This window comes from Lolium perenne, chromosome 4, assembly GCF_019359855.2.
Source record: "Lolium perenne isolate Kyuss_39 chromosome 4, Kyuss_2.0, whole genome shotgun sequence".
NCBI lineage: Eukaryota > Viridiplantae > Streptophyta > Magnoliopsida > Poales > Poaceae > Lolium > Lolium perenne.
In genome coordinates, this window is record NC_067247.2 from 178,933,143 (window position 1) to 178,957,274 (window position 24,132).

The 24,132-nt window shown below is 42.7% G+C and overlaps 2 protein-coding genes and 1 long non-coding RNA gene across 7 annotated transcripts; 2 read left to right on the plus strand and 1 right to left on the minus strand.

The window, feature by feature from the left end:
* Window positions 1–1,804: 1,804 nt before the first annotated feature.
* LOC127294575 (uncharacterized) lies at window positions 1,805–7,886 on the minus strand. 5 transcript variants are annotated; one of them, XR_011743106.1, is made up of 6 exons: window positions 7,308–7,885; window positions 7,070–7,217; window positions 6,687–6,954; window positions 5,566–5,640; window positions 3,835–4,297; window positions 1,805–2,036 (listed from the first exon to the last, which is right to left on the minus strand). It is a non-coding gene; the product is annotated as an uncharacterized lncRNA (long non-coding RNA). The 5 variants fall into 5 exon arrangements; XR_011743103.1 differs by having other exon boundaries at window positions 1,805–4,297; window positions 7,070–7,220; window positions 7,308–7,886; XR_011743104.1 differs by having other exon boundaries at window positions 1,805–4,297; window positions 7,070–7,214.
* A 676-nt stretch (window positions 7,887–8,562) lies between these two features.
* On the plus strand, window positions 8,563–17,786 carry LOC127294573 (protein REPRESSOR OF VERNALIZATION 1). The gene is made up of 8 exons (XM_051324420.2): window positions 8,563–8,885; window positions 9,010–9,072; window positions 9,717–10,331; window positions 10,995–11,129; window positions 13,305–13,388; window positions 14,096–14,152; window positions 14,292–14,378; window positions 17,339–17,786. Exons 1-8 carry the CDS (start codon window positions 8,619–8,621, stop codon window positions 17,393–17,395), a joined length of 1,365 nt encoding a protein of 454 aa, XP_051180380.1. The 5' UTR covers window positions 8,563–8,618; the 3' UTR covers window positions 17,396–17,786.
* Window positions 17,787–17,887: 101 nt separating this feature from the next.
* LOC127294574 (uncharacterized) lies at window positions 17,888–23,888 on the plus strand. Its single transcript, XM_051324421.2, has 2 exons — window positions 17,888–18,812; window positions 22,965–23,888. Exons 1-2 carry the CDS (start codon window positions 18,269–18,271, stop codon window positions 22,970–22,972), a joined length of 552 nt encoding a protein of 183 aa, XP_051180381.1. The 5' UTR covers window positions 17,888–18,268; the 3' UTR covers window positions 22,973–23,888.
* Window positions 23,889–24,132: the final 244 nt, after the last annotated feature.

The following is a 24,132-nucleotide window of genomic DNA, read 5'->3' on the forward strand; positions in this document are numbered from 1 at the left end:
GAAAAGGAACATGAACGATGTAAAGCCGACCACCTCCACACTCTCTCGAGCTCACCCACTTTATCGAGCTCCACCACTCTCTCGAGTGAGGAGCCTCGATATCTACAAAAGCAAATACATAATTGATTTAAAACTTGGGATATTTGCTAGTAAAAAAGAGGTTGAACAAACAGAGAAAAGTGCCCATACGGATAATAACCTTTTTATAATTTTATTTTGGTGCAAATTCAAAGCACGACAGGTCATCAAATAAATACAAATAGACATGTGAATTTTGAGGTACACTGCATCATAATTACTACAAAACTAATACTCCCTCCATGCATAAAGGATGACTGAGGCATTTTAAATTTTGAATGTATCTAGACATTAAATAACACAGTTACTACAAAAATATGTATGTCTTAGTTTCATCAGTCTTTTATCTGCGAACCGTGAATCTGGACAGGTTGGGACATATTTATAATATAGTGCACAATATTTTCTTTTTTGAGAATATCTGCTGCATCAACGCAATGTGGACTGAAGTTTTTCTCGATTCACCAAAAAGTATTAATACAACAAATATTCAGCATCAAGCCTGAACTCTACCAACAATAGCGCTGAACTTGACAAGTCTAAAAGTGACAGACACTACGATCTAAAGAAGCAATACAGGCACTGTGGCCCAAGATGGTGGTGTTGACTGACACAGTGGAAGGAGCAATTTCTTCCCTTGTCGTACATGGCCCAGTCCCAGGGAGGAGGAGCACAGATGGGGCACTGATGGGGCGGCGAAGTAGTGGCTCACAGTACGGGCCAGAAAATCAGCGAGACTCTTGGCGAGCATGACCACACTGCCGCCTCGCCGTTCGTCCCTTGGCTTCCACCAGCACCTATGCCTGGACGCTTCAGGTATGGATGAGATCAATGATATAACACTTGTGAGCATGTATCTTCAACATGCCAATAACACTTGTTGGCAAGAATTAATGTGATGGTCAACAAAGCTCATATTGTTACACATTTTACTCGCCCCCACCCGTCATCACCACAAGCCGCGTGTCCTCGCCAACGACAAGCTTGGCCCACTCCTCATGTCCATCACGGGAAGCCTCACGGCTCTCCTCTTCACACCATCCTTTGTGTGTGTGGCTGTGGCGTGTGTCCGTCCCCTTCACCTCTTCCTGGCGACCATCCCCTCTTACTCCATCACTGAGTGTGCAGGAGTCAAAGACAAATGAAAGAATCATAAAGCTAATGAGGATAAATTCCTGGCCATCATATGATGTAGAATTAAATGCTAATATTATTCTGGTTGTTTCCGAAAGTGCATATAACTTTTTGTCGGAGGGCAATCATAGCGTTGACACAAATTGCAGTCCCTATTTTCAAAGAACAGCGTGTGTGGCGTGTGTCCGTCCCCTTCACCTCTCCCTGACGACCATCCCCTCTTACTCCATCAGTGAATGTGCAGAAGTCAAAAACAAATGAAAAATCATAAAGTTAATGAGAGATAAATTCCTAGCTATCATATGATGTAGAATCAAATGCTAATATATGTAAATCATGCTCAGTCATTTTTGCAACATAGATTACATTTATGTAACAATAGAACACAACTGCAAAATGATTCAATGCATTATCAAGGTATATAACATACTTTAAGACTAACAGAGGCCAGCAGTGTAACATCAGGAGAAACTTTTATTAAAAAAAGCGTCAAGGGGTTCATTTCTTCATGCAACTTGAGGTAGGTGGGGATTAGGAAAGCATGCCATTTCAACAATTTATAAGCATTTCAAAGAAGCCTGTACAAGCAATCTGTCTTAAGGAAAATAAAAACTTCCAAACAACTGTATAAAGATAACACTTTTTTGGGCGCCATCAACACATTCAATAATTACATATGAAGTAATGTTATTTTCTTCAACAAGAATACTGCAGGGTCATCACTAAGAATTACAAAAACACGCAAGCCACACAAGGTGGTCCTGATCATACTTGCATACCAAAATTACTATACATCATCATTGCCAGTTCCTCTGATATTAAGCCTATCAGACAAATACAAAAAGAACCACGGTCAAATATATAGCTGAGAAAATAGAGCATACATACTAACTATAAAGAAGGTGAGCATTATTAACCTTGCTATAAGGGAATTAAAAATTAATGAATTTCCTAAAGAAGTAGATACGTGCATGCTCACCAGAAATAGGACCTTATGTAAAGGGAATGCATAATATGCCTAATCATTTGATTTGTAGCAACCAGTCGAGAAGTACTGGTACGGCTGTGTTTTTGCTACGTGTAGCAAAATTAAATGGCATGTCTGCTTATTTTGGAAAACATGCCTAAAACACATCAAATGATCGTTGCCCAATATAATAGGAACCATTAAATAGTCACATAAAGTTGTAAGAAACACAATAAAAATCTCTTATCAGATACTGTCCTTGCTTTGATATGTTCAGTTGAAAGGTTCCAATAATAAATGAGTTCGTATTTAACTGAAAGGTGTCGATACGTGAGAACCAATATTTCAGTGGCTTTGTCAATAAGAGTTAGTTTTTAGCAGCTGGCTATGATCAAAACCAGTTGGATGAAAGGAGATAAATCTCCAGGGTAGAAGTTCAAACGCAATGTGAGATTCTATAAGCTGGGCATGGACACACACACCACACATAACCGCATGCTGCAAACATGGTTTTAAAGGCGTCGCCTAGGCGTCGCCTTAGGGACGCCTAAGCGTCCAAGCGCTCCCCCTCCGCCTTAGAAAAACGCCCGCCTTAGGCGCCTAGGCGTCCAAAGCGTCCGCCTAGGCGTCGCCTAAGCGTCGGAGCGCCCCCCTTCGCCTTAGGACGCCTTGGCGCCTTTAAAACCATGGCTGCAAATATATCTTGGGCACATGTATGCATAACTAATGTATGGCTTCCGGGTATACAGGTCCTGATTGGCTACAGGTGCTACTCTCAAATATTTCAAAAAAGTAAGGGGGCTTGTTCTAAGAGTTCTATAGATGGCTTGGCCTTTAAGGTGCGATTCCATTCATGGAAAGGATGAGTGTTCCACTCATGGGTCTGTTTCATTTCTCCAAACCTGTCTGAACATTTTGTAATGTGCGAGTGTTTTGCAGGAGACTAACAATTCAAAAGGCAAAGCCCCCGCTACCAGCCAAGGCATTCAAGCTACTCATGTCAACTCATCTAGCCAAAAGGTTCATATTCATTATTTATTGAATTAATAGATCCATAGAGCAGTGAGCAAATCCAGAAAGAAACACCTGAGAAGGCAAATATGCCATACACAATTAGAACCATGGCAAAACCTCTGGTAGCACCGTAGCAGAAATAACCATCATATATTGTATGTTTAGCTAAACCTACTCAAGGGTGGTGGTCTCTAGCATTTATTAACCTATAGCAGTTGCATCGATATCCATGAGACAAAGAAGCAGAGGAATAATAAAATTGACTTTAGTGGGAAGTTCAGGAAACTAATTGGCAAGATGCTGCAGCTTCCACACATAACTAAACCATGCTGTAAAATCCTTGATATATCAGGAAATCTTCATCTTACATTAACTAAACCATGCTGTAAAACTGAAGGTCACGTCAATATGTTTAACTATGCAAATATCAAAAACGTGTTCTATTAAGCTATTTTTTCCTACCAGACGACAAAAACTGCAAAAACTGGATAGCATAGCCAAAAAATTGTTGATAACTACAAAAACTGTCCTCTTTTATGGATTATTAAGATTTTTTTTCTGTGCCAATTAGAACCTCAGCTTCTTCCTCCATATCAACTATTACTTGCTTGCAAGACAGTAACTTGCCTACGTTTAGGTACCTTGTATGGATATACTGTTAAAGAAGAATCCCAATTTAAGAAGTTTGACAGTATGCTCTCATAATCAACATTCTCCTGCATTGATCTGAAGAATCTGCATATATTCTCTAAATGCTTGCACATCAATCTTAATAATCTCCTCCGAGGCTCTGATGGTAAGATAACTTTTGCAGTTGCCAGCAATAGTGGCTAGCATAGCCAAATGGCCTCCTTTCCCTAGCAAGACAAGGATTGTCCTGGCTTGAGTTCCAAACTCACCCAAAGTTAGCTTTGCCAGCCTCATCAACAAGCACAAGATCTTGCGGTATATCCAAATTCACCCTTATGTCGTGAAACATTTACTAAAGAGAATATTTCTATGATATGGAGTTAGCATTTTACCTGGTTGGTGAGCTCTTATGTTTCTTCTTCAGCCTCATCTTTCTCTATTGTTTTTGTCAATGGCATCAGAAATCATCTCAAGCTGCATTGAAATAGTGATTGATATTAATTTCTAGAATTATTTTTGAAGTGATCTTGATAATAAGGGATGCTGACAGCTACAACAGTTGTTCTAAATTTTTTGTAAAAAAAAAATCACATATCTGACAAGAAGAAACAATATCATTTCTGAAAGCATTCTTTCAACTATTTCAGAAGGTAATACCCATCACAATATAATTAGAGTCTCCATTTGATAAGCAAACAAGTTACACACTTTTCCACTACAATTTGTAGCAATAAATCAATAAACACGTATTAGATGGAAAAAATATATAGATAATAAATCCTCACCCCATGCAAGCGATGTGATGGCCTTACAAAATTGGGATTTCTTGTTAGTGGTTGTTCTAAGTTATGCTGATATTTTGATAAGGTGTAGAAATAGTTATCTTTCTTTCTAGGTACACAAGGATTCAGATGCAAAGTACAGCAATTATTTTCCACCAACTCTGTTTCATCATGTGTACAATCAACAAAGCTGATTTCTTTTCCAATTACCAATATAAAAATACCGAGATAACCTACATTGATGCACATGGTAACGATTGTTATGATTAATTATTCATAAAGTATAAATAGATTTACTTCAAAATTGTACTATACTGATATATGAGAAGGTGCAAACAGATTTTATATTGTACTCCTCACATCTCACACCGTAACCTTCTTAATCAGCTCTATATATGTCACCACTACTTATACTGTAGAATAGAAGTCATTAACAACAGCTTCATGCTTAGGATCGGTTGTGTGACTGAACTTGTCATTCTCTATGTCCAGTTGTAAGAAAAAAGAATTGGAAGAGAAACATGAGCTACAGATTTAAGACATATTGGTAAACTGAAAATGCATAGGGTTGCGACATTCTATTTGTCTACCTAGGCTCAAACTAATACCCATTCTATGTATGGTTACTAACTAATCTGACCTGCATCTATATGTGTTAGGTGTGAGCTATCATCAGGTCCACTAAAAAAATATTGTTCCTCTAGTACCAACAAAACAAATTGTATGCTCACTGGATATCAGAAGAGAAATATATAAAAAGAGAAGGTATACCAAACCTATGTATTTAAGATGTAACAACCAGTCCAGAAGTAAAGTCATATGCATGTGCTCAAGCTATGTGAACCAATAGAATGGAGCACTCCCACTTTTCGGAAAAATAACCGTCAATGCCTTGATACTGTAAGAATCCCAGAACTACCAACAAAAATTGTGGTGCTTAGACATGCAGAGTCAAACTACCTTCCACGTTTTCATGTCAGAAATATCATCAGTCCTTCCATCAATGCCAACCCAGGGATTTTCACCATTTGTATGCTGAAGCAATAAAAAGGCATTTTTTAAAAAAATTGTTAACTGGAAAATAAAGACATAAAGGCACTGGCACAGGTCTCGTGTAGGTCTCAGAATCAGGGCTGGAATTTTTTTCCAACGTTAAGGCTATGTTCAATAAAGGTAAGGTGTATCTAATGTTTTGCGGGTGTATAGAAAATGTTTTTTCTTAGTCCTAGTTCTATCTATTCTTCGAGCAACCAAAAAAAAATTATAGTCATCTGAGTGTTGGTATTAATCAAACAAAAACTAACTTCTATCCAATTATGAAGCTCCATTCTTTGAGCGAAAGCACCTGAATCAAGTTTGAATTAATTTTCGCCTGGAGACTCGTCCTTTGTAAGTGTTTACTCTGAAAAACATGATCTATTTAGTGATCCAACATCGTTCATTTAGCTGGGCTAAAATTCAGTTGGCTAGCAAAGTCGCTTCTTGATAGCTATTATTTTTTATTACTTTTTGAAAGAATTATGTGTCACTATAGACAAATGCTATGAGCAGCACGTTATTATTCCTGTTATGGTAGTGTATAGCAAGGAAATATAGGCAACAACGATAACGAGAGGTTCCCAAAACAAGAAGGTTAATCGGAAGACCAGTAGGACAACCATTGGGAATCTCTGGGTGCCCGAGGCATCATCTATTCCTGGTGTTTGCGCAAGTTGGATTCCATTGTTTTTTAGCTATTAGATTAGCGCAATGCCTTTCTTGAGATATTGATTGAGTAATCTATTAGTAGGGAGTACATGATATTCCGGTTCACAATCACCGTAAGCAAACATTACGTCACGAAAGTTGGGACTGAATCAAATATCCAGCGCAATTGCAATTCTACCACCTAATCGTGCACTCTACTCAATCCGGAAAAAAAGCATGACAAACCTATTTTCTACAGAGATTAGCAGAGGGATCACAATCCCTTATCTGTTTCAGTCCATACCACCTGAAGCTAATAAGAGAACCAATTCTAACTGAATATGATACAAGTTGAAGTACTTTGGATTGGCACCCAACAGAGAGCAGTAAATTACCTAATGCTGGATACTTTCACTGTTTAATACTGCTTGATGACATGGACCAAAGAAAGGCCCGCCTATTGGAGACCCAACTACTCATTGAACTGGCTGAGCAGCAGGAGCAAATTCTTAGATGGCACAATAGAGAAAGCACAAAAATTATACCTTTCAAATCAATGGGTTACTCTGATCAATGGGTTACTCTGTAACCCAACAAAACATGATCGAACGATAACAATCTTTCCCGCTAGCATGTACACCATGAGTTGAGAAATCAGTGTATCTGGATGGGGGAAAATAGTGCAACACAGACGGAGAAAAACATAAGTTAAAATTTGGCACAGACGGTGATAAAGACGTGATAACAAAACATAAGTTGGCAGAGATTGGGATCATACCACACCAGCGAAAGCCGCCTTCCATGTACGCATCCTTTGTAACCCACCAAAACATGATCGAACGATAACAATCTTTCCTTGACGCCGCGTGCCGCCGGTCCGGTGAACAACGCAGCCATCTCCGTCCTTGGGCCGTCCTCTACTGCTGCTGCTGGAGAAAGACGAGGTGAGACGCAGGGTGGAAGAAAGGGTTGAGATAAACATGTAAAGAAGAGAGCAGAGGTGGAGAAGGGCGTACCGGCCGTCACGTCGATGATCCGGCGCTGGAGCCTCCGTGAGACAAATCAAGGGCGAGGACGATGACCACGGGTGCGGCCTGGTCATCGATCCCGGTCGATGCGGAGTTCGAGCATCCTCCTCGGTTTGGCAGAGCACATCGGCGGCGGATAGGGCAAATAATTCGTCTAGCCAGAAGGTGTAGATGCGTAGATCGTCACTGCATCAGATCGATGATACCTTTTCAGATTCGTTGATGCCATGGCCCATGAGTGCTAGAGGGGCCAAGGCGTTGTCATTGTTGCCCTAGAGGGCTGAATGGCGCATCAGCTGAATCCCCTCCTGGTCGATCTTCGCAACGAAGCTGGACAAGAAAGTGGTGCGGGAACGCGAGATCAAGTGGTGTTGAAGGATGAGACTGCGTCGTGGCGTCGAACGCCAGGCCGTCGTTCTGCGATCGCCGGGCGCGCGCTCGGACCTTCCTCCGCACGAGCCCAGCGGCACCTCGTCCGCGTGCTCTGGTTGGGAGAGAGGGGAGCGGAGGCAAGAGGCGTGGTGTACGGGGATAATGACGCGAAGGGGAAAATGCAAAAAAAAAAAAAAAATGACAAGCGATGCGGGATGCGCGACGGAGACGACGAAACGGCAATACGTAGTGGCAGAATAGGGAACCTATTCCTCCTTTTTAAGTAGTGTAGATTGTTCAAGTGCGTGTAAGCAACACCGTTGTATCCTAGCCATAATTTAAAGTTGGGCTCTTTAGGCCTTTTATCTAAAAATAATAATAATGTGATTTGGTTTGGGGTAGGCTATTTGTTTATGTAAATAGTGTGAAGTATGACATCATTAAAAGTGCTGAGTGTGATATTGCATGTTTCACTTCAATAGTTTCACTTTAGTCCTACTACAGCTGTTGTAGATAGCGGACTCTTAAACAGCCTCTTGGACATGGAGGAACGGGCGGCAGCACATAGCTGAGCAGACGACGGCCCAACGAAGCTACGGGTCCAACCAGCGGTGAGCATCGGCCGGCCCACATGGAGTCATGGACCTAGCAAGTCAAAGCGTTGCGCCTTTTTCACGATCACGATCCGTGGACCGTGGTGGGTGGTGGGTGGTGGGTGTATACTGTACAGTACTTGAATTCAAAGTCAGTGTCAGCTCCTGATCCTCTGCAAACAGTCGTCGTAATAAAACCTACTCCGTAATCATTAAGGAAGGTCTTTTTCTGTTCCCTTCTAGAAGCCCCGTTCCGTTCGGGACCCGAGTCCTCCTCCTAGTCGCCCCGGGTCCACACTCCTCCACAGCCCCTCCGAATCGGCCGCCACGGGAAATGGGGAAACGCCGCCGGCCCGTGCTGCAGTACGCCAGCAGCGACGACGACGACGACCACGCCAATGCCGCGCCGGCGCCGGCGCCGCGGAGGCCCGCAGCCCCCGAGGAGGAGGAGTGGAACGGCGGGGACCCTGGCCAGAAGGCGGACGCGGATGACGACGACGAAGACGGCCCGGTCGCGGTGCCCGTGGGGGACCCCGTGGAGGTCCTTGGCGACGAGAAGCAGTACGCCGCCTTCCAATACGAGGGCAACGTCTACAAGCTCGTAAGCCGCCGCCCCGCCCTCTTCCTTTGCTGCGCTTTCTAGGGTTTCTAGGGTTTTATTTTTCTCTTGTTCTCGGCTTTTCTTGCGCTTTCCGGTGGGTGAACTGTGCGGGGGAATTGTGCAGGAGGACTCGGCGATGTTCTCGCCTGAAGAAAAGGACCAGAAGCCCTATGTCGGCATCATCAAGGTCTGTCATTCGCTATGGACCCCATGTGTTGTAACTCAATTGCGACGTCTCAATATACTAGTTCATTGACCATGTGTATCGTCCTTGTACTGTATCAATTACTACATGATGCTTAGTTCACACATCTTTCTCCGCACGGAGAAATGACAGGAAATTTGTATGTTCAAACTGGTTCTGTTTTACCCAGATTTGCTCTACTGTTTTTCTAATAATCCTAGTTCACCATTCCTTCTTGCTCATACAGTGATATGTTACCATTGATTCCACCCTTGTAGGCGGGCCCTTCGTTTGTGACCATCTAGGCCCAGTTTTGCGTTAGGCCATTTCTTCTTGGATTCTAGCATTCTCTGCACCGTTTGCTTCTCAATGCTGTTTCTTCCATGGTTCAACATCTCTTATATGAACTGATGCTAGGTGTATCCCATTGTTTGTGTCAAGCAGCTCCCTATCAGGGCTATCTTACGTTCTATGGTTGGAGCCACTCTCTATTTTGACAAACTGTGGACACATAGTTACCATCTATTTATAGCCGCACAAACGTGTTTCTAACGCAACGATCCTCAGCTATTTACCGTAATCTTGTCCTCCATGCTATAGTATTCTTTCTCGAAACTAATTACAGTTTACTATTTACCCCCCAACAGGAGATAAATGAAAGTGATGGAAGCTTAAAAGTAACTGCTCAGTGGTTTTACAGACCGGAAGAAGCTCTAAAAGAGGGTGGAGGTGACCCGAGGGAGTTATTCTACAGTTTTCACCTTGATGATGTGGGAGCAGAGTCAGTTATGCACACCTGCGTCGTCCATTTCATTCCTCAGCACAAGCAGGTGCCAAGTAAAAAGGAACACCCTGGATTCATTGTCCAACAGGTGTATGACCACAAAGAGGACAAGTTTCATCAGCTAACAGACACAGACTATGATGATGACAATCAGCTGGAGATTGATCTCCTTGTGTTCAAAACAATGGACCGTATTGGGGAGCTTCTTGATCGTGATCCTCAAGATATACCTCTTGACAAATCTGATAACTTACCAACACGAGGCAGGAAGAAGGGACCTCTCAAACCTAAGGATGTCCCAAGAGATGCTCCTGCAGGCAGGACTGAGCAATTGATAAGAGAAGATACAGCTGGGAATGATAATCTGAAGAATCACGCCACCCCTTTCAGATATAAAGCAGCTACTGGTAATAAGCATCGTGACCATTGGCTTGAGAAATATGTCAAATCTATTCTAGCGCTCCCTCATTCGAGAAATGTAAGTTGTATTAGCCTTCTGAATTTATCCACAGAAGTAGTTTGATTTCTGGCTACTTTTCGCTCCTTCCTATTATTCCCCATGATAATTACTCTGATGAACAAATGGATATTGTTCACAATGCTTCTCCTTGAAGATATACTGCACATTTCACTGTTTCTCTGGAGCCTTGGTAACTATTTTTTTCTGTTTCCACAAGTTCTCTAAACAAGTGTTGTGCGATTCTGAAAAGATAAGTGTGCAGAAGAAATTTATTTTGCACCCAGGTTTTTTTATGTCGTCTAGATCGAATGTTTATGCTTGGTACACATAGTTATGCCCACAATGGAAAAATTGGCCTAAGAAACACGAGATCATAACAACGTAAAAACCACAAAAGAAAATAGGTATATGTATTTTACTTCATATTTTTGTTATGTCACTTAAACAAAGAATTTATGTCATGTCTAAATTTTCTTACATTCTTCTTGACATACGATGTAAGAAAAAAATTACGTGACCTAAAAATCATGTACAATTACAAAGAAACAGGGTAAGGGTGTAAACTACTATTCATCACCCTGGGTGTCAAATAGTGCGACTCTAGTTCCTTTGATTCGTTGTATGTATTCTCTTGTCTTCCTTTGTTAGATGATTCGCCTTGTGATGATATTCTGTTTCCAGGATAATGAAAATTCTTATGCACCTAAGGAGGTTGTGTCAATAGTGGCCTCCTTAGAGAGATCAGCATATGAAGCTTTTCATCCAGAATTCGAAAAGTACAACCAGAAAATGAGATCATTGTTGTTCAATATCGAGGTATGATTTTATCCATGGCCACTATCAGGCTTATGTTTCTTGGGAACATAAATCCCTTGCATAATTGTACTGTTAACTCATTACATTATACTGCTGCATAATGGAACTTAAATGTTTGTTGCCTGATATCCCATCAACATTGCTAGTTTGTTGTATCGATATGCATATCTATGTGCACGAGCATCATGTATGTGCTCAAACATGGCACGCAGCATGCTTCAACATATATTGATGATCTAGCCTAAGAGCTGAGATGGGTGTAAATTGAGAAAACGAAATATTTAAAAATTCAGATTGTTCAAGTTAGAATCTTGTCCCACTGAACAGTATTATTAATTATTTGGCTGGCCTTGTACTCCTATTTTGGCACTTCTCATTCCCGTCACTACAAATATAAAGATAAAGATGCTTCCAAATCTGTTACTGCCTCTGATCCAAATTAGTTATTGCAGGTTCAGTGAACCTAGACAAGATTTGAGCAACATTTTGCCTAAATCTGCGACAATTAATTTGTATCGGAGGGAGTATATTAATTCACAATCAACAGTTCCTGCAATATTAGTCTGCGACTAGACTCAGTATCTATTACTCCTATGTTGTTCTGTTGTACTCTCTTTTTGTTGTCTAAAACTTGCTATGGTTTGACCAACCACCAACAGCTAACTTTCTGCTGGTCCTAGGTTATCAAGCCATGGTAATTCCAGTCACCACTTGCTTTCACCACATTTACAACATTGCATTTCATGTACCACAAAGTTACATATTTAAACATGCTTTCTTTGTACAAAACTTACAGAGTTATCAATAAACCCTCATCAGGGCACGAATCTAAAATAACTGGCATCTTAATTGCAGTCCTTCCATGCCACTCTATCAGCTAAAAATGATTTATAATTCTACGGTGCTGTTCGATTACGACTTCAGCTTGATTGGTTTGCTACCATACGTTCGGCATAGCACAATCTCCGCGCCCCACCTTTCAGAAACACAGTTTCTTGCCAAAGCTTGCCACATTGTGATGGATGATTCATTCACCACAGAAAGTGTAGTTAGCCTATTAATGCATATGCATACCAAACTTTTGGCTGAATTGTAGCCAATAAAAATACAACATGAACAACATCAAAGCCTTTTTCCCAAGCAAGTTGGGGTAGGCTAGATATGAAACCCAGCAGAAAAAAAGGAAGCCAAAACAAGAAGGTGATGGGAAAAGAGAGTAAACTAAGATTCCGGCACATGGATTGCTGATCTCCATGCAGTCCTATCAAGAGCCAAGGCCTTAGGAACATTCCAATCCCTCAAGTCTCTTTTTACCGCCTCTGCCCAAGTCAACTTTGGTCGTCCTCTACACCTTCTAGTCTCCTCCATACTCCTTAGAATTCCACTGTTAACTGTGGCCAATAAAAATGTAGTCGCAAATTTGGCAAGCTAAGCTTAAAAATGTGTGAATGACATGGTTTTTAGGAGTAACCGAAAACCCTAGCATATCTTTTTAGCAGAGTTGTGGCAATCTGTGACCTCCAACCAAATACCTTACATTACACCCTTTCAAAGCTCAAAAAGCTTGACGATATATGGTTTAACATTTTTGACGGATTCTCCAATTGTTTCTATTTTCTTCTGATTAAAGCACTATTTTTTTCAAAAAATGCACAAAAAGTACTATGTATGGTTTCCAACCAGTTAGTAATTGTTTCCAGATATTTTCTAAAGTAAATTCTATTTGTATATGGCCATCTTACAATGATTAATAGTAGATTTAGAGAGCCATAGAGAGTACAAAGCTTCAGATATCTTTGTTTTTTCCTGTCCACTCTTCGTAGATGTATTGCACTCATAGTTTTGCGCTATACAATTTTAGGATTTTTTTGTCAACTACCTTTGTTTCATTTGGGTGAGGCAATGCATCTTTTCATGCAATAAGTTTCTTACTGCTAACCAGTCGTTCAGGCTGCAAACTCAGCAAATTTCTAGTCGTTTGAAATTATGTTTTATAATTCTGTGACACTTTTTTATTGTTATTGTTGTTGTAGTTACCATGCTACCATTTCATAATTACAATATCACATATGCTCTTTAACAGTTTATGATGGGTCCTTAGACATTTTTAACTCACATGTTTTACACTTACGTATATTCTTGAGAACTTGACATATCATTGATTTCTGTACACAGAAAAGCTCTGTACTGTGCAAGCGATTGATGAAAAAGGAGATTGGTCCTCCAGTTCTGTTAACGATGTCAGCTGAGGAACTTAAGGTCTAATCATCTTATTTTTATTTTGGTCCTCATTAGAACCATTTCTGCTCTCCTTTACAATAGTGACTATCGTTAGTTCGGTGGTAGCTTTTTTAACTGATATGATATGGTTGCAAAGACTGAAGGTTCTATTTAGTGAAGGAGGCAAGCTAGAAATCAACTCTTTCCATTTTACTCCCTCTGTTCCAGAATAATTGAAGTTATATGTTTGTCCTAAGTTAAACTACTTTAAGATTGATCAAGTTTGCAGAAAAATATATCAAGATCTACAATAGTAATTTATTTTTATTTGATTCATCATACAATATATTTTCGTATTATATAGATCTGATGTTATAGATATTGACATGTTTCCCAATAAATTTGGTCCAACTTAGAGAAGTTCACTTTGGGAACAAACCTAGAACTTCAATTACTCTCTCCGTCCAGAAAAGGATGTCTCAACTTTGTCTAAATATGCATGTATCTAGACGAGTGTCAGTGTGTAGATACATGCAAATCTAGACAAAGTTGAGACATCCTTTTCTGGAATCTGGATGGAGGGAGAATTTTAGAGCAGAGGGAGTAGTTGCTATCCTTAGCCATCTAGATTCTCTATCTATCCTCACTACCTCTCTACCCAGCCAACCTTCACTACCATCCCTACACTATGAGTACTTACGTTGCTATTTGCACCAGAAGAAATTATTCCTGTTTGTTCATTTCAGGCTGGGTTGTTGCCAGCAGAGATAGGACATGAATATGAAGAATCAACACAATTGCAGGTATTGTGCATCATATATATTAAGTTCATATTAATTAGCCTGGACAAGATAACAAAAAATATCAAAGTACATGTACTCAATTTTCAGGCGAAGTCTACTTTCAGATTCTCTGACTTTTTTTTAATATTGTTTTAACTAGCCGACTGAAGCCCGATGTAGAAGCTGCAACGAAAAGAATGTAGGCATAATCAATATCATACATGCCAATCGTGGAGATCGCTATGAGGTATTTTTTAGTGTTCTTTTTTTCGCGTTAATAAAACGTTTACTCTTTTGTTTCTGGTTGTACGCATTGGAACTTTCCCCATTACTTGAGCCATCTGGCCATTTAAGTTAAATAACAGATTTGCTTTTAGGGATAATTAATTTTCTTGTAGGGTGAGTCAGAGGGTTTTGAATAATCATACTTGTGCTGTGTTATGCATTTCGAAAGAATCTCCAAGATTCATACATGTGTAATATGTTGTCGCTAAATAGACAAAATGACGTGCAACTTTCACCACTGCGGTAGAGGCTTAGGGTATGTTTCCTGGCAAGTTTAGTCCTCCTTTTAACTCTTGCTTGGTTGGTGCATTTGTGTGCTTTCAAATCTCCATCTGCATGCGCTGAGTTGCACCAACATGTTCCTTGTTTATTGTTGTTGCTAACTGATTTGTTTGATGCTCTTTGTTTGCAACATGGCATATTGTATCTTTATATTTAGAAATCAGAAACTTTCCTAAAGCTCACGCTCTAATCAGGAGAAAATAGCTAGAAATTCCACTTCAATAAAAAAAGTGGAAAATGTCTTCTTCTTTTTCAATAAAGGGAAATATCTAGGACTTCCTCCATTAGTTGTCGCCTGTCCAGTTTTTTTGACTGATTTAAGTTATGAAGATTGCATCTTTACACAATCTTATGGAATAGATGGGGGGTTTGGTATGTCACAATAGAGTAGATAAGGGAGGTTCTTGTATCATCATATGAGTATACATGAGGGTGTTACCTGTGTTCTCATAAGGTGGATTATGAACCTTTGTTTTTCTTTTCCTTCTGGGTGCTTTGCTTCTTTATTTTACAACGTAAAGAGTCAATACATGCAAAAATAATAACCGAATAGAGCTCACTTCCCAACCAAAACAAGGTAAACCATTCAGCTGATGAAACAGTCCTGAGAAGCATGTTGATTATGTTTGGGTGACCTTATTGTTTATATTTGTTCGAATCAGCCTCCTTGCATAATAAAAAGCAACGTAAAGGCTGCCTAGAAATTCCCTTACCCTGGCCCCACAATGTGTGGGAGCTTTCAGCATCGTGTACGCCTTTAGTGCTTATACTTACCAATTGGTTGCCCCTAAAGCTAGTCTTATTATTTTATCAGAAAGTAGTTAAAGTTTTGCGTGTTAATCAAAAAAGATATATCTGGAAAAGTATATCCACATTATGTGTGTTTTGGATTCATACGCATGATTATGGATGTCTTAGATCTGATGTAGAAATGTGTGTTACGACTGGAACAGTGTGCAACTGTGCATCGATCCTAATTAAGCGTATCAGTGTGTTTGGGGCGAACCTTGACAGAAGTTGCATACTGATAAGATGCATGCACACTGATTTTTAATTTGAGTTTTGCCGTAAATGTTATGCTGGGCAGAATGCATTCCCAGTATCACAATGGCAATTGGGATACTGATCTGCGAACTAACGCCAAATAGCAATATCACAAAGCAATAAGTTTTTTTTTATGCAACCATTCTTATAACTAAGGTGCTTGGTTCGAAGATCGTAGTGGAACGATAATGGAATCAGAATACGCTGGTAGTGAAGTGGGATGAGAAAAACTGAACTTTGTTTGCTTTTTCAATAACGGTATGCGTATATAGTACTCCCTCGGTTCCCCAAAAAGCTGCTCAAGTTTGTCTAGATACGATGTTTTTAGTGTGTGGATACATCTGTATCTAGAAAAAGTTGAGCAGCTTTTTTGGGACAGAGGGAGTACATTGTTTGGTTCAGAACACAATTGGGAAAAATGCTTCTGACTTCCTGAGCAGTAAATCTGCATCATCGTAATCCAGATCAAAATTGCCCAAAATCATAATCCAGCCATCCCCGTGCTCATCTGACTCGGAAATAAAACGCCAGTGGTGGTTGGGTTTTGGCAGGACCCACCAGACACCAGACAGATCCACCTCTTTGCTGGCCGCATCCACAGCCTTCTCAGGCGATGTCCTTGCCCATGGTGCCCGCGAGGGCTGCAGTTTCCTTGTGCTCCTGGCTATGGCTTCTCTAGCTCTGACGCGGTCCCGCCGAGCCAAAGAGATCGAGGGGATCGTGGGATAGAAGTGGGTATGCATGAGAGAAATCGAATGGGAACAACTCGCTCTGTCTGGTAACCGTTTCTGATTCCGGTGGCATGGGGCTGTATCGTTTTTGAATAGTGAATCAGTGATGTACTCCCTTTGTCCCACAAATAAGACGTTTTGGCAAAGCTGTTTTAGCTTGCCAAAACGTCTTGTATTGTGTGGTACAGCTTGCCAAAACGTCTTATATTGTGTGGTGGAGGGAGCAGATGAATTACATGACACCTGATTGCGGTCCACATGAGCTGAACACATGTAATGTACTAACGTTGTCAAGTTACGGTGTAATCTGATTGTGAGCCAAAATTAATACTCCGTAAAACAAACACAAACAGGATGTAAGAAGTTGTCATGCTGTAACATAACGGCAGAACTTTACATATACGGAGTAGTTGTATGTAACAAAATTAGAACAGCTTACGTACATGTAAACCAGTTAATCACTACTATGTTGAAATCTCTAATAACTACTTGTAGTACTCCCTCCGATTAATATTGCTTGACGCTAATATAGATTTGACGCGCTAATATAGATGTATCTAGACACATTTTAGTTGTAGATACATCCATTTTAGCATCAAGTAATATGGATCGGAGGGAGTACAAAAGTTATTATTTTCAATGTTATTTGGAAGTATATTTTTGTAATTAACAGAAAATGTAATTTTGTTTATGTTACTCAAAGAATCTTCTCAGAACATTTGACTAAATAGTAGATCCGAACTGCAGATGGTTTAGTTCGCAGCATTATGAAAAGGGCAGCAACTTTTATGCTCAGGGGTTTAATATGCTTGAAATTACTGCATTTCTGCTGTAACTGTCTCACAGATTTTGCCTTATATTCCAGGTTGAATGTAATTCCTGCAGATCCAGATGGTTTGCGTCTAGAGATGAAGTCGTCTAGAAATGACACATCTTAAGAGGCAGCTACCGAGATCACGTGACATCATCAAGCCGACAACTCCAGAAGAGGGATGAACCCTTGCAGCCATTGGCAGGGATGACATTAGCTTAGGCGCTCGTATCTTTTCTAATGTGCTTAACATGTGATAAAATCTTCCAACTGTGCATACTCATGCTTTCAGAGCCAGAAGCTCTGCCGTTGGTATTTTGACATCTGCCTCTAATCTTGGAATAGTTGTAACCTCCGGCACCGCAGTCATCTTTCTGTGTTGTGCGACTAATCTAGGCGTGCCTGGTGAATGAGTTGACATGGCTAGTACGGGTATTGTTCGTGTGTCTGGATACTTCTTCTTGGACACGTATTATCTTATTAGTGAATTTCGCTGGTTTCATGATTCATGGGGTTATGTTAACTTTGCTTCAAACTTCAGGCTAGAATGTCAAATAGATATTTACTCTGTTCCCAACCCTGCGCTGCATCACACTCAGCAGGCTAGAATGTCACGATCCTGATGCTATTGTGCTGGTCTGTGTCTCATGGGCTGGAACCCCAGGCCAGTTGAGCCTTGTAAGCGTGAGTGGCTGCGGCCCAGTATTTTGTATGTGTCCAGACGTCAGTGTTATAAGGCGCTGGAGAGAGAGATTGCGGGGATATCGAAGAGGAAGGAAACTAATCTCCTGAATCCCCTTTCCCTCACCTGCTCTGTCGTGTTCTTCTGTTCTTCCCTAACTCTGATCCCCTTCTCGAACCTCTCTCTCCTCTAGTATCGATTCAGGGTTGTGACAACTTGGTATCAGAGCAAATCCCTACCAACCACTTCCGATCCCCATCCTTGCACTGGCTCCACGAAGAGCAAATCCCTTCGAGGCCCTGATGCAGCAATCCATGGAGAACGTGACGGCGGAGAGCGCGGCCACCACCGCCATGCTGCGGCAGCTCTGCGACTCCCTCAGCAGCGTGCAAAAGCAGCTCACGGAGCTGTCCACTCAGGTGGCAGACTCGAACTCGGCTCTGCGTGAAAATCGGGAACGCACCGAGGCGTTGGAGGCGCGCACGGAGGAACTGGCGCAGCGGGCGCCGCCGCCTGTTGGATCCACGCCGGGCACCGCGGCGGGCGGAGTCAACGTCATCAACCCATCGCCAGGCCAGCCCACGCAGCCAGCGACCGGGGCGGCTGCATCTACATCGACGGGCATGATCTACATCGGCAACGCTCCTCCGAGCGCTCCCGTGCCACAGATTCGCGTCGACACGGCGCGTGGATCGATGTCAAGGCCGCCATCGCCGCCTCACCTGGGCATGCCGTACCAGCTGATGGCGGGAGCCGGATCTGGGCCAGAAGGCCACCGCGACGCTCGACTTCACCGGGGTGATGCGCCGGGAATCCTTGGGATTCCGCCGCCATCCCCGGGCACAGGTATCCACCCATTGCCTAATCCCGCTGATCCTCGTCAGGGTGTGAGATTTGAGGAATTTCGTGGGGGCACGCACAGTGATGGAAGTAGGGGCACGCACAACCCTACTCCGAAGATGGATTTCCCAAAATTCGATGGGGATAATCCAAAACTGTGGAAGACACAGTGTGAGAATTATTTCGAAGTTTTTCATGTGCAACCCTGCCTGCGCACTCGCTTTGCTTCATTGAATTTTGTCCAGGAAGCAGCTCTATGGTTACAAAACCATGAAGCCAAGGTTGACCGTGTAGAGAATTGGGATGAAATGTGTTCCTTAGTGCTTAATCAGTTTGGTAGAAACAAGTATTCTCTCTACCGTAGACAGCTTCGCACACTTAGACAGACAGGAACAGTTACTGAATACTACACCAAGTTTCAGCACATTAGGCATAACTTGTTACTTTACAACTCTGCACTAGATGAATATTTTTTCGTAGATGAGTTCTTAGATGGGTTGCGTGATGATCTTCGTAGTGCAATTTGGTTGCATCAACCTTCAGACCTGGATACTGCTTTTCGACTTGCTCTTCTACAGGAAGAAGAGATGGAGCCGTGCAAGCGACGGTCCAGTCATCGCACAGAACATAAGGAGTTTAGTAAAAGTGGCACTAGATACTCTGTTGACAAGGGCAAACTCTCTCGCCTTGATGAAGATAGAAGAGTCGAGACACCTAAATCTGAAGATAGGTTGGACGCTCTCAAGGCCTACAGGCGCTCCAAAAACCTGTGTTTCACATGTGGGGAGAAGTACAGCAAACAACACAAGTGTCCAGCCACTGCCCCTCTCCATATTGTTGAAGAATTGCTTGAAGTGTTGCAAATACATTCAGATGACACACATTCAGAGCACAGTTCAAACCACAGTGATGATGAAGACCTGATGCTATTGTCTGGCAGTTCTCAAGGCACTCGAGCTCGCAAGCGTTGCTTTCGCATCCATGGTTTTGTGGGAAAGCGTCAGGTGTTGATTCTTGTTGATTCAGGCAGTGTATCATCTTTCATCAGCTCAAAACTGGTTACAGAATTACAATGTGCAGTCACATCAATTCCTTCTACTACCTTTGTGGTAGCCAATGGCAACTCCGTGCAGTGTTCAGAGATGGTTCCAAATTTGGAATGGGGAACTCAAGGACATACATTCAGGCATGACTGCAAGGTATTCCCTCTTGGATCCTATGACATGATTCTAGGGGATGACTGGTTGTGTCAACACAACCCAATGTGGGTACATTGGAGGCGCAGGGTAATCAGGTTTACTCATCAAGGTCGACGAGTCACCTTAAATGGGGTACAGGACACTTTGTCGACTTGTCGCCCCATCTCCACAACCAAGTTGCAAGGACTACTGCGCCGTGGGGGCATTTCACATATGGTACAAGTAAAGCCAGTGACAGCCAAACGCCCACAACGGAATGCTGAACTAGCAACAGTTACTGAATCTGCTGCACCAATTCCTGCGGGAGTGTTAGCCTTGCTGACAGAGTATGAGGCAGTTTTCCATGCCACGACTGGATTGCCTCCTCGGTGTGATGCTGACCACAGTATACCTTTGATTACTGGAGCACAACCAGTGAAGAGTAGACCATACCGCTACACACCTGATCAGAAAAATGAGATTGAAAGACAAGTGTATGAAATGCTGGCCAACGGTATAATCCAGCGCAGTCGCAGTCCGTTCGCTTCTCCTGTCCTCTTGGTGCGTAAAAAAGATGGAACGTGGCGCTTTTGTATAGACTACAGACAGCTGAACGAACTAACTATCAAGCACAAATACCCAATGCCAGTCGTAGATGAGCTCTTAGACGAATTGGCAGGTGCTGGTTGGTTTACCAAACTTGATTTGCAATCTGGTTATCATCAGATTCGCATGGCAACAGGGGAAGAACAGAAAACTGCCTTTCAGACACACCAAGGTCTCTATGAGTTCACTGTAATGCCATTCGGCCTAACGAACGCTCCGGCAACCTTCCAGAGCTTGATGAATTCCATCTTTTCTGAGTTGTTGCGCAAGTGTGTCTTAGTGTTTGTGGATGACATATTAATCTACAGCCGTACCCTTGAGGAACATATTGATCACCTTCGTTCCGTCTTTCAACTGTTGATCAAAAATCAATTGATTGTCAAGAAGAGTAAGTGCTCGTTTGCTTGCCAAGAATTAGAATACCTTGGTCACATTGTTGGATCATCCGGTGTGGCAACAGATTCCAGCAAACTAACTGCAATTCAGCAATGGCCGGTGCCAAAGACAGTCAAGGCTCTTCGTGGATTCTTGGGTTTGACAGGGTATTACCGCAAGTTTGTCAAGCATTATGGCATCTTGGCTCAACCTTTAACTCATTTGCTAAAGAAAGGTTTATTGTTTCAGTGGGGATCACATCATCAACAAGCTTTTGAAGTGTTGAAAAAAGCAATGATCACGACTCCAGTTTTGGCGCTCCCAGATTTCACGAAGCCTTTCATTCTGGAAACTGATGCGTGCAACACGGGTGTTGGAGCTGTCCTGATGCAAACAAATCATCCAGTGGCATATATGAGCAAAGCCCTTAGTGCTCGCAATCAGACCCTTTCGGCGTATGAGAAAGAGTGTCTAGCGATTCTAATGGCCATTGACAAATGGCGTCCCTATCTTCAACACCAACCTTTCATCATACGCACAGACCATAAAAGTTTACTACACCTGGTTGACCAACGATTGCACACACCATTGCAGCATAAAGCTTTTGTCAAGTTGATGGGCTTGCGTTACTCCATTCAATACAAGAAAGGTAGCACAAACATGGCGGCTGATGCTCTCTCTCGACAGTTTGACAGTGCTGCTTTCATGGCTGTGTCACTTGCCACACCAGCGTGGCTGGATAACCTCTAGAATGGGTACCAAGATGACCCACACTGCCAGCAATTGATCACAGGACTCAGCATCAATCCCACCAACGACAGGGGCTACTCTCTCCTCAATGGCATTCTCAGATACAAAGGGCGTATTTGGGTAGGGGTTAATCCCACAGCTCAGAACCACATACTCCAGGCTTTGCACAATAGTGGCATTGGCGGTCATTCCGGCCAACTAGCCACGTATAAGAGGATTAAGCAGTTGTTTGCTTGGCCGAATCTGAAACGAGATGTCAATCTATATGTTCAATCTTGTGAGACTTGCCAACAAGCTAAAGCCGAGAATGTGCGCCTTCCAGGGTTGCTTCAACCTCTACCAGTTCCTGATCAGGCATGGGATGTGATCACCTTGGATTTCATTGAAGGGCTACCAAAATCAGCTGGTTCGACTGTGATCCTGGTAGTCGTGGATAAACTCACACGCTACGCTCACTTTATCCCACTGGCTCATCCCTTCACAGCCCTCCAGGTGGCACAAGCCTACATGAACAATGTGTTCAAACTACATGGGCTTCCCAAGGCGATCATCTCTGACCGGGACAAGATATTCACCAGCACTCTGTGGCAAGAATTGTTTCGACTTTCTGATACTTCTCTCCGCATGAGTTCAGCTTACCACCCGCAAACTGATGGTACCACAGAGCGCATCAACCAATGCTTGGAAGGGTACTTGCGTTGCTCTGTTCACTCCTGTCCTCAGAAGTGGGCTCTCTGGCTTCCCCTTGCTGAGTATTGGTACAATACTGCCTACCATACGGCTCTAGGTAAGTCTCCTTTCGAGGTGCTCTACGGACATTCGCCTCGCCACCTCGGCATCACCGCAACGGACTGTGCATCTCCGGACCTAGAGGTATGGTTAAAGGAGAGGGCGACAATGACAGAGCTTCTTAAACAGCAGCTCTTGCGTTCCCAACAAAGAATGAAAGCACAGGCCGATAAACACCGATCTGAGCGTCATTTCCAAGTGGGCGATCGTGTGTATCTCAAACTCCAGCCTTACATCCAGTCAACCGTGGCCACTCGGAACAACCAAGCTTTCGTTCAAGTTCTTTGGCCCTTACAAGATTCTTCAGAGAATTGGACAGGTTGCGTACAAATTGGAGTTGCCATCTTCGAGTCGCATTCACCCAGTCATACATGTCTCACAACTCAAGCGACATGTCCCGTCAACTACCCAGGTCAGTTCCGAGTTGAATGCTCTTGATCAGTTCGATGTACCACTGCAGGTCATTGAACACGCCTGGCGTCGACGCGGTGGCGCAACGCAGCATATGGTCAAGATACGTTGGCGTGCATCTACACCATCACTTGATACCTGGGAGATGGAAGAACACCTGCGCCAAAGCTTCCCACGGGCACCTGCTTGGGGTCAAGCAGCTTTTTAAGTGGAGGGGAATGTCACGATCCTGATGCTATTGTGCTGGTCTGTGTCTCATGGGCTGGAACCCCAGGCCAGTTGAGCCTTGTAAGCGTGAGTGGCTGCGGCCCAGTATTTTGTATGTGTCCAGACGTCAGTGTTATAAGGCGCTGGAGAGAGAGATTGTGGGGATATGGAAGAGGAAGGAAACTAATCTCCTGAATCCCCTTTCCCTCACCTGCTCTGTCGTGTTCTTCTGTTCTTCCCTAACTCTGATCCCCTTCTCGAACCTCTCTCTCCTCTAGTATCGATTCAGGGTTGTGACAACGTATTATCTTATTAGTGAATTTCGCTGGTTTCATGATTCATGGGGTTATGTTAACTTTGCTTCAAACTTCAGGCTAGAATGTCAAATAGATATTTACTCTGTTCCCAACCCTGCGCTGCATCACACTCAGCAGGCTAGAATGTCACGATCCTGATGCTATTGTGCTGGTCTGTGTCTCATGGGCTGGAACCCCAGGCCAGTTGAGCCTTGTAAGCGTGAGTGGCTGCGGCCCAGTATTTTGTATGTGTCCAGACGTCAGTGTTATAAGGCGCTGGAGAGAGAGATTGCGGGGATATCGAAGAGGAAGGAAACTAATCTCCTGAATCCCCTTTCCCTCACCTGCTCTGTCGTGTTCTTCTGTTCTTCCCTAACTCTGATCCCCTTCTCGAACCTCTCTCTCCTCTAGTATCGATTCAGGGTTGTGACAACGTATTATCTTATTAGTGAATTTCGCTGGTTTCATGATTCATGGGGTTATGTTAACTTTGCTTCAAACTTCAGGCTAGAATGTCAAATAGATATTTACTCTGTTCCCAACCCTGCGCTGCATCACACTCAGCAGGCTGCTTCTTTAATTTGCTGCGGGTCTGAAAGTTATAGCGTCTGCCTGGGCTCTTGATATTATTATTCACATCATAACTGAGTTTCCAAAACGCACCATTGGAATGATTATCGGTGGGATGGAACAATGAAATGAAGAGGGAAAAGG

Bases quoted from the DNA above. Each gene is read 5' to 3' on its own strand.
- LOC127294573 (XM_051324420.2), top strand. From the start codon at position 8,619: ATGGGGAAACGCCGCCGGCCCGTGCTGCAGTACGCCAGCAGCGACGAC. The intron at 11,130-13,304 runs GTATGATTTTAT...TTCTGTACACAG, and splicing joins CATTGTTGTTCAATATCGAG to AAAAGCTCTGTACTGTGCAA. The intron at 14,153-14,291 runs GTATTGTGCATC...TGTTTTAACTAG, and splicing joins AAGAATCAACACAATTGCAG to CCGACTGAAGCCCGATGTAG.
- LOC127294574 (XM_051324421.2), top strand. From the start codon at position 18,269: ATGCAGCAATCCATGGAGAACGTGACGGCGGAGAGCGCGGCCACCACC.